Genomic DNA, 10215 nt, shown 5'->3' on the forward strand with positions numbered 1-10215 from the left:
TTATGGTAAGTGGTTAAGATACTTTGTTCACTCAAGTTTGGTAACCATCATTGTAAAAGTAACTTATGTACCAAAAGCTACTTATCTTATTATTATTATTATTTTAAAATTTAATATAACTTTTTGAACTTTTTACTTTGTTACCTCTCTCTCTCACGGTCCATATCGAAGGAGCCCCACATAATGTACTGTCCACATTGTAGGTGGGGCTCACAGAATGGATGCTCCACATCAAAGGTGGGCCCCACATGATGGATGACCCCATATTCACGTGGGCCCACATACTGGATGTTCCATATCGAAGGTCGGCCCATAATTGACGCAGGGGAGGACGTGAGGTCGAGCACCGTCTTCCTCAAGAGGCTAACTATTCCGAATCCACAGAACTTCTCTGGACTCCTCACAGAGATTTCTCGAATCCACGAGGAAAGAAAGCAGAAAATAGAAATAAATTCTAATAAATTCGAAATTGATTAAATGAATGAGTAAAAACAAGTTCACAACCCTTTAAATAGGGGTACCAAGCAATGGGAAAGAAATCAGAATCAAACTACAACTAAAACTCCTAGAATTCGCGACTTACTATAAATTGTAAACTTACTATTTATAGACGGTCGTGATGTCTACTAGTGCGCAAGGTTTTCGGCCAAAAATAGTGTCCTATTTGGCTTCACCAAACCGTTCTCCTAATTATTCTAATAAGCTCTTTTCACGTTGGGCGCAACTCCTAAAGCCCGACGGATGAAGAGTTATAATCAAACTAAAACTTACTAATTATAGTAAAAACGAAATTAAAACAGGGAAACGACCATCGATCAAGGGGTTTTTCGCAATTCCGGGTTGCGCAACCCGGCGTAGCTGGGTTGGTTGGCTAAAGTAGCTCGTTCTACCCCAAAATTATATATTTTACGTCAGATTACTCATTCCGGATTGCGAGATACGCTCGATCTAAGGTCCGATGGTCCGGATCACTTCTGTCGTCGACCGGGCCTTTTTTGATCCATCTTAGCCATGAAACTGTCCGCGACCCGCTCTACATCAGTCCCCTCCACTTCAAAAGAACTCGTCCTCGAGTTCTCATCCTGCGCTGGTTCATGATACTCGGTCAGGTCCGTGACGTTGAAAGTCCGTGAGATTGCCATGTCATCTGGAAGATCAACAACATAAGCGTTGTCATTGATCTTTCGGATGATTGGTACTGGTCCAATCTTTTTATTCTTCAACTTGTTGTACGTTCCGGTCGAAAATCGTTCTTTGTGCAGATGGACCATTATTTGATCGCCCACCTCGAACACTTTTTGTCGCCGATGCTTGTCCGCTTGCTCCTTGTACTTTTCGTTCGAGGCATGTAGCTTAGTTTGTACCTCCACATGAATGCCTATGATCTTGTCAGCCATATGTTCCGCTGCAATGCTCATGCCTGGGAGCTTGGGCAGAGGGACCAAGTCTAGTGTGTGGCGAGGTACTCGTCCATAGATCTGGAACGGGGATTTCCCTGTCGAGCGGTTCACCATGTTGTTGAATGCAAACTCCGCTTGAAACAAGGCCAAATCTCACTGCTTCAGTTTTTCTCCTGAAATACATCGAAGGAGGTTTCCCAATGTGCGATTCACAACCTCAGTTTGACCGTCATTCTGTGGGTGGTAGGCGCTGCTGAACTGAAGTCGTGTATCGTATCGAGTCCACAAAGTCCGCCAAAAGTGGCTTATGAACTTCGTGTCACGGTCAGAAGTAATAGTCTTGGGAACCCCGTGTAACCGCACAATTTCTCTGAAGAATAGATTCGCCACATGTGTTGCATCGAGAGTCTTCTTGCATGGAATAAAGTGCGTCATCTTGGAGAAACGATCTACTACCACGAACACCGAATCCATGCCGTGTTGTGTTCGTGGGAGACCAAGCACAAAGTCCATAGATAAATCCTCCCAAGGGCCGTCAGGCACGGGTAACGGAGTGTAGAGGCCCGTATTATGAGATTGCCCCTTAGAGGTCTGACAAATATAACAACGTTGGACTGTCTTTCCCACATCACGTATCAATTGCGGCCAGTAATACTGTTCTTCTACAAGAGCTCTCGTCTTGTCTCGCCCAAGGTGTCCACTGAGGCCACTTCCATGTAACTCTTGGATTATCTGTTCCCTTAGTGAACTGTTTGGGATGCACAGTCGATTTCCCTTGAAAAGGAACCCGCCTTGCATATGTAAGTCGCCGGGATGACCTTCTTGGCATCTAACCCATGCGTCCTTGAAGTCGTCGTCATTGGCATATATGTTTTTGAGGCGCTCGAACCCGACAACCTCATTGCTCATAGTGACTAACAAAGTTGCACGGTGACTCAGTGCATCAGCTACTTTGTTTTGTTGCCCTGACTTATGTTTTAGTACGAACGTGAATTCTTACAAAAACGAGATCCATCTAGCATGCACACGGTTAATGTTAGCTTGACTATTAATGAATTTGAGAGCTTGATGGTCCGTGTAAAGTATGAATTCTCTTTGAATCAAATAATGTCGCCAGTGCCGCAGTGCCTGGACCACCGCGTATAACTCGATCTCATATGTAGACCACTTCTTGCGTGCATCGCTAAGTTTCTCACTGTAGAAGGCTACCGGCCTACCTTCTTGAGACAAAACTCTCTCAATTCTGACATATGAGGCATCACATTTGACCTCAAACAGTTTGTCGAAGTTGGGAAGTACAAGAACCGGGGTCGTGGATAATCTGCGCTTGATTTCGGCAAAGCTCCTGTCGGCTTCGTCAGTCTACTGAAACTACCCTTTCTTCATGCAATCTGTGATTGGTGACACAATGGTACTGAAAATTTTCACGAACCGACGATAGAATGTCGCTAGTCCATGAAAACTTCCCACTTTATGAATATTTGTAGGAACCGGCCATTCTCTGATTGCCTTTACCTTTTCCTCATCCACCCGAATGCCCGTGGATGTTACGACAAAACCCAGGAACAATAGGCTATCAGTCATGAAGCTGCACTTTTTTAAATGGAGGTACAATTTATTTTTAGTGAGTACTTAAAGGACCTTCTTGAGGTGTTCCATATGGGTGGTTTCGTCTTGACTGTATATCAAAATATCATCGAAGTAAACCACAATGAACCGCCCAATGAAAGGTTTCAGAACTTGGTTCATCAATCTTATAAATATGCTAGGCGCATTCGAAAGACCGAAGGGCATGACCATCCATTCGTATAATCCTTCCTTGGTCTTAAAGGCCATTTTTCACTCATCACCCGACCATATTCGAATCTGATGGTAGCTTCTCCTTAGGTCCAATTTAGAGAATATTTTTGCACCCTCTAGCATGTCCAGTATATCGTCCAACCGTAGTATAGGAAACCTGTATTTTATGGTGATTTTGTTGATGGCTCGGCTGTCGACACACATGCGCCAACTCCCATCTTTCTTTGGAGTTAATAGAGCTGGTACAACACATAGACTCATGCTCTCTCGAATAAGACCCTTACGGATCAACTCCTCTACTTGTCCCTGCTGAATCTCGCACTCATTCGGACTCATTCGATAATGGGGACGATTAGGTAAACTGGACCCAGGGACAGTCGATATGGTGTTGGATATCCCGCATGGGGGGTAACCCATCGAGAAGGTCATCGGGCCGGATTTCTTTGAAGTCATGTAGCAGGGGCCTTAGTCTTTCAGGGATGTTGGTAGGCTCGAGTTCTTCCCCTTTTACAATTAATGCATAAGTCTGTCCTGTTTCCTTGGATTCTTCCACGAAGTCCCGTATGGTTAAGAGAAAACGGCCCTCCACTTTAGAAGTTTCAGGTGGTCCCTCTGGATCCATAGGGGCCAATATGGTCTTCTGGCCGTCCTTGACGAAGATATATATATTATCTCGCCCTTTATAAGTGGCGTCACGGTCAGATTGCCAGGGCCGACCGAGTAGTATGTGACATGCTTCCATGTCAACCACATCGCATACTACTTCATCTTTATAATGTTTGCCAATTGAAAAGGATATGGTGCACTGTTCAGTTACCTTTGTTTTGCTGACCTTCTTGATCCAACCGATTGTATATGGAGAGGGATGACGCTCCGTTTTCAATTGTAATTTTTCCACCATGACCTTGGAGATATGTTCTCGCTGCTCCTACTGTCAATGATCACGTCACAAACCTTTCGATTCACCGTACACCTAGTGCGGAAGATGTTATGCCGCTGTAGATGCACTTCTTTTCTTGGCGCATATAATAGTCGCCTCACGACGAGCGACTCGCCATGATCTTGCTGAACCCAACCTGAATCATCTGCCTCGTCCTCGGTGGTATGCTCCTGTTCTTCAATATCTGGATCTTCATAAACGTTATCAGAACTACCATCATTGATGGAAGGTTTGCCACTTTTCGCTGGGGACAAGTATTTGATAGGTGGCCCGGTTGGCCACAACGATAGCAATTATCGGGCCTTAGCCGAGCATAGGGGTTCGGGATTCTAATTGGATTAGCAGCGGTCGATACGCCCCTTTGGGGTCTAGCTTGCCCGCTTTCCTGATCTAGGTTCTCAAATGTAGGAGGTTGAGTGCATGCTCCTACGGGCTCCTTCCCCTTAGGCTGTGCAGTTCCCTGGGGCAGACCTGCCACAGGGATCCTTGCAGTAGGATAGGTCCATATGTTAGGACGTTCAAGTTGCGCTTCTGCCCGAGTAGCCAACTTGATTGCATCATTCATTGTCCAGACGGACTGCATCTGGACCTGATCCTGGATAGCCATACACGATCCACCGTTGAATCGGGAGTCTCGACCAAGTCGTTACGCGCCGCCAGGCGGTAAAATTCTTCTGCGTATTCTCTCATCGACCGACTACCCTGTCGACAATTTTGGTATTGTTGGAATAATACTTGATCGTAATCGCTAGGGAGGAATCGGGCACGTAGTAGCTGCTTCATTCGCTGCCAGGTGCGGATTGGTGCTTTTGTTTGTCTGGTTCGCGCGAGTTGCAGTTGTTCCCACCAAGCTGAAGCTCCTCCTTTCAACTTGTAAGCTACAAGCTTGACCTTCTTTGCTTCAGGGATGTCCATATAGTTGAAAAATCGCTTAACTTCAGAAAGCCAATCGAGGAAATCCTCAATGTGTAGTTGGCCATTGAAGTTAGGAATATCAATCCTCATCTTGAATTCTCGATCCGTTCGATTTACTCGATCGCCGCCATGTCTGAGGTGTTGGAAGATTATGTCGTCGATTTCCTCCTCACTGGAGCCCCCTTCCTCAGGAATGACCCTTGGATGCACTGTTGGTACTATCCTGCGATCAGGACGATTAATTAGGGGTGGATGATTGCCACCAGGAATACGGAGTTGCCTTAGGTTTTCCGTCAAGAGATCCGCTATGCGGTCAATGGAAGCCTGCAGCCCTTGCATTGCTTGCTGATTCTCTCGTTGTGCTACTTCGAAAGCTGCCGCCGTTAAAGGTAAATTCCCTGGAGCACCGCCCATGGGATTGTTGCCCGACCCGTCATTAGAAGCCATCAATTCGATGAGAAACCTCGCTCTGATACCAAACTGATGCAGGGGAGGACGTGAGGTCAAGCACCGTCTTCCTCAAGAGGCTAACTATTCCGAATCCACGGAACTTCTCTGGACTCCTCACAGAGATTTCTTGAATCCACGAGGAAAGAAAGCAGAAAATAGAAATAAATTCTAATAAATTCGAAATTAATTAAATGAATGAGTAAAAACAAGTTCACAACCCTTTAAATAGGGGTACCAAGCAATGGGAAAGAAATCAGAATCAAACTACAACTAAAACTCCTAGAATTCGCGACTTACTATAAATAGTAAACTTACTATTTATAGACGGTCGTGATGTCTACTAGTGCGCAAGGTTTTCGGCCAAAAATAGTAAGTGTCCTATTTGGCTTCACCAAACCATTCTCCCAATTATTCTAATAAGCTCTTTTCACGTTGGGCGCAACTCCTAAAGCCCGACGGATGAAGAGTTATAATCAAACTAAAACTTACTAATTATAGTAAAAACGAAATTAAAACAGAAAAACGACCGTCGATCAAGGGGTTTTTCGCAATTCCAGGCTGCACAACCCGGCGTAGCTGGGTTGGTTGGCTAAAGTAGCTCGTTCTACCTCAAAATCATATATTTTACGTCAGATAACTCGTTCCGGATTGCGAGATACGCCCGATCTAAGGTCCGATGGTCCGGATCACTTCTGTCGTCGACCGGGCCTTTTTTGATCCATCTTGGCCATGAAACTGTCCGTGACCCTCTCTACATCAATAATGATAAATAACCCACATCCACAGCAGGCTGGTTTGATGGATGACTCACTTCAAAGGTGAGGCCTACACGATGGATGGTCCACATCAAAGGTTAGCTCCACATGATGGGCAGTGGACATTGAAGTTATGCCCCACATGATGGGCAGTGGACATTGAAGTTATGCCCCACATGATGGAGGGCCCATATTGAGGTGGCACCACATGATGGATGATCCACATCAAAGATTGGCTCCTAATGATGAATGGCCCACATTCAAGGGGAGCTCTGTAGATGGGCAACCCACATCGAAGGTGGGGCCCACATGATGGACAATTAATAATGGTGGGCCCCAAATATGGATGATCCACATCAAAGGTCGGCCCTAATGATGAGCGGCCCATATCTAAGGCGAGCCCAACATGATGGACAGTCCACATCAAAGTTGGGCTCCACATGATGGGTGGTGGATTTTAAAGGTGGCCCCCACATGATGGACCACCAACATCAAAAGTGGTTCCTACATAATGAACGGTGCACATTAAAGGTTGACCCCTAATGATGAATGACCTACATCCAAGGTGGGCCCTACATGATAGACGACCCACATCAAAAGTGGGGCCCACACAATGAACAGTCCACATCAAAGGTCGGCCCCACATGACGAATGGTGGATGTGAGGGGGACCAAACAAACTTGAAGGATAAATACTTATGATGTTGGGAACCAAACATGCTTTTGTATTTTTTTTGCTGAGAAATATGTTGTTTACTGGACATATTTATCTGCTAAATAAGTAGAAACCAAGATAAGCTACTTGCGGCATAAGTAGGGGGAGAGGAGAGGAGAGATTATGAGCATGCCCCTTATATGTATATTCTGTTAAGGAATAACTCAACTCAAAATTTGGCTTGATTTCAAAGCGGGCTTGGTTTCGAGTCAAAACTCAATCAAGTTTTTTTTTTTTGGTCAAAATTCTAAAAGCTTATGCCATCATCTGATTATTTCGACGTTCAAGTAATTGATCATCTCTAGGAATTTAAGAACTGAGATACCACTTAACCTCAGTCTTGGTCAAGTCAAGTTGCAACTTGCTAAGCTACTCGGTCACGCTTGTAGACCCTTGCTAATAATGGATAGTAGGTCTGATGTGGCTTTATTCCAAATGAGACCTTTCTGTGATATTATGGTATGGAGTGAGATTATTAGAGGTTCAAGTTTGTATTACTTGATGTGTTGGATTTTGGCTAATTTCTGTGTGGTGTTGTGTAGGAATGGGGCGATCCTCGAAAGGAGGAGTTCTATTTCTATATGAAATCCTATTCTCCAGTTGATAATGTGAGTGCAAAAATCCTTTTTTAAAAATATATATATAAAAAAAATCTTTTAGTTAGCTTGAGAGGTGTAAATGTCAATGCTAAAACTTATCATACTTTCTGCCCGTGACTATGCGGTGTTTTTTTTTTTTTTTTTTTTTTTTTTTTCGCTTATTCAATCTCCCACAAACCATGCTCCCTGGTCTTTTGGCTCGCAATGTTACTAAGTTACAAAGTTTGAAATGCAAACTAGTGCATGTTCTATCAGGCTCAGGTTTTGGCTGCTGTAACAGTATGATAGTCAGTTCCATTGATGATGACACGGTACTGAAATTCGAAAACTTGGTTTCTGCTCTTTCAGTATGGCTGAGTTTTGCTGGCTTTGTGGACCATTACAGATTCTTATCAGACGACTTGTTTGATTCCATTAGATATTGAGTCATGTCGGACAATTGTCGGTGGCCTGTTGTATACATGATTATCAGCAAAAATGATAGAAGAGGGATGCTATAGTCTGTAATATCATCTCTTCTTGTAGCATCGGGTAGGGGTCATCCAGCCAAACTCAGTTCATCTTTTGAAAGAAGGAACAAACAAGTGCACCCTGTAGCCATTTTCTTCCAATTATGATTAATGGATTAATGTTCGATTTGGTTGTTTTACAGATTAAACCACAAAATTATCCGAATATTCTTGCTACAGCTGGTTTAAATGGTATGTAGCATATTTATGTCAGCAGCAGGAGTTCCTTTATTTCTCAAACATTTCAGTTGAACTTTGCTTGTCTTGCAACAGACCCCCGTGTTTTATATTCTGAACCTGCAAAGTTCGTGGCGAAATTGAGGGAGATGAAGACTGATGACAACATGTTATTGTTTAAGTGCGAATTTGGTGCTGGGCACTCCTCGAAGTCAGGAAGGTAATATATTACTTGAAGGGAGATGGCACACAAAAGCTAACAATAGATTTTTTAAAAAAATTAAAAAAATTACAATATTTCAAGGCATCTATACGAGAGACCAACCCGCCAAACAAAGCTTTGCCCTATGAACCACTTGAGATAGAGGAGCTCAGTTTGTTGAAACATCTCCCATTCCTTTCTCCCCAAATTGTCTATAGGCCAATCAACAATGATAACCTCCATGCCGCCACCTTTTTTTTTTCTTTTCTCTTTGTTCTTTTTTTTTTTTTATTTTTTTATTTTTTTTTTTAATGAGTTAGCTTGTTAGTACACACCCATGTCAATACACACACACCACCTCCTCTTGCTTCCCAAGGCTCACCCCATGCCAAGATAAAAATAACTCCTCCGTGGTGTCCGGCATCGCCCATGAAATACTAAAGGCTTTGAAAAAAACTGGACCAAACTGCTTGAGCAAACGAACAATGAATGAACAAATGATTTAGACTCCAAATCCCCCATGCACATAATACATATATTCAAAATCATCATTGCCGTTTTTTGGAGGTAGTTGGGCGCCAGTACCCGCTTCCTCCGTACTAACCATGCAAAAGCCGCCACTTTTGGAGGAGCCCCATATTTCCCCACGAAAGAGGTTTGCAAGTGCTCACTGTCCGCTTGAGGATAGCAAAGCCTCTTGTAAAAAGAGTGAACCGAAAAACTTCTTGACTTCTCCTTGCGCCACGCCATGCAGTCTATCTCCTCCAATGGGACAGAGAACTGAATACTTGCTAGGAGCACGGTAAGGTCTTGGGTTTCCATGCCAGATAATTTCCCTCAGCGAGGGGGCAACCACGCAGCCACACTACCGCTCATCAAATAGCATCTCAATACTGGTATTTCGGTATCTGGCGCTAGATGAGCCAATCTTGGAAACATATTCCGAAGGGGAGTTTTGCCCAACCACACATCCTTAATCGGATTTTCTCCACATTACCTAGGGAAAACCCAAATGAAGATTTGATTTGACTCATAAAGTTAAATCCACTCTTCAAAAACTTGTCGATTGGATTGGAATGTTGGCAAGTTGACTTTATTTGACTAAGCTTGGAATGCCAATCCAAACTCCATTAAGGAAAAAAAAAAACCCAGCCGAGTCAGTGATTGGCTCATCCCTTTGTGTGTAAGATCAAGCTAATTTTCATGGACCGAGGTTACACCAAACTCTCACAAAATGAACAACCAAACCTTCTTTCAATAAGCTCAGTTTTAGAGTGCTTATGAAAATTTAGACATCTGTAGAAACTATGGGCGGGTTTGGAAGTACTCCCTTGAAATCGTGTGCATGGAATGCTTTTTCTACCCAAATGATTTGATTTTTTAAAGCAGTACTAAAAGTCAAAATGCTGAAAACAATCCATCCATTTCAAAACATTACCCCACCAGCATATTCAATTTCAGAAATCAACTCCATGCATGACTTACATTCTAGCCTGAGCTTTTTAAACAGAAGTTAATAGGATTTCAAGACAGGATGAGGTGGGAGAGGCTCCTTGAATACAAATTGAGGCTGTTGCTGTTGAAACCTAACTTTCAGACCATTAGGAAATCCACAAGCTATTTTTCTGGCAGTCTGGTATTTACACGGAGACTGCATCCAGAGGTGTGCGGTGCGATGGAGACTGTCATTCTAATTTAAGAGGATTTTAATGACTGACATTTTGCCATTATGTTTATGTGGCATAACTCTTCCT

The 10215-nt window shown here is 43.5% G+C and overlaps 1 protein-coding gene across 2 annotated transcripts in view; it reads left to right on the forward strand.

The window, feature by feature from the left end:
• The window catches only part of LOC131236805 (uncharacterized), a 52223-nt gene that overhangs the window by 41562 nt on the left and 446 nt on the right, over window positions 1-10215 (forward strand). Inside the window, exons 8-11 of one of the 2 annotated variants that reach the window (XR_009166884.1) lie at window positions 7517-7582; window positions 8226-8274; window positions 8356-8479; window positions 9972-10124. Coding sequence is in view for 1 of the 2 variants with exons in the window: in XM_058234258.1 (XP_058090241.1) it covers window positions 7517-7582; window positions 8226-8274; window positions 8356-8479 (239 nt within the window). In the remaining variant the exon portion in view is untranslated. The remainder of the gene's footprint in view (window positions 1-7516; window positions 7583-8225; window positions 8275-8355; window positions 8480-9971; window positions 10125-10215) is intronic. The other variant, XM_058234258.1, reaches the window with a different exon arrangement.

This window comes from Magnolia sinica, chromosome 2 (assembly GCF_029962835.1).
Source record: "Magnolia sinica isolate HGM2019 chromosome 2, MsV1, whole genome shotgun sequence".
Classification (NCBI taxonomy): Eukaryota; Viridiplantae; Streptophyta; class Magnoliopsida; order Magnoliales; family Magnoliaceae; genus Magnolia; species Magnolia sinica.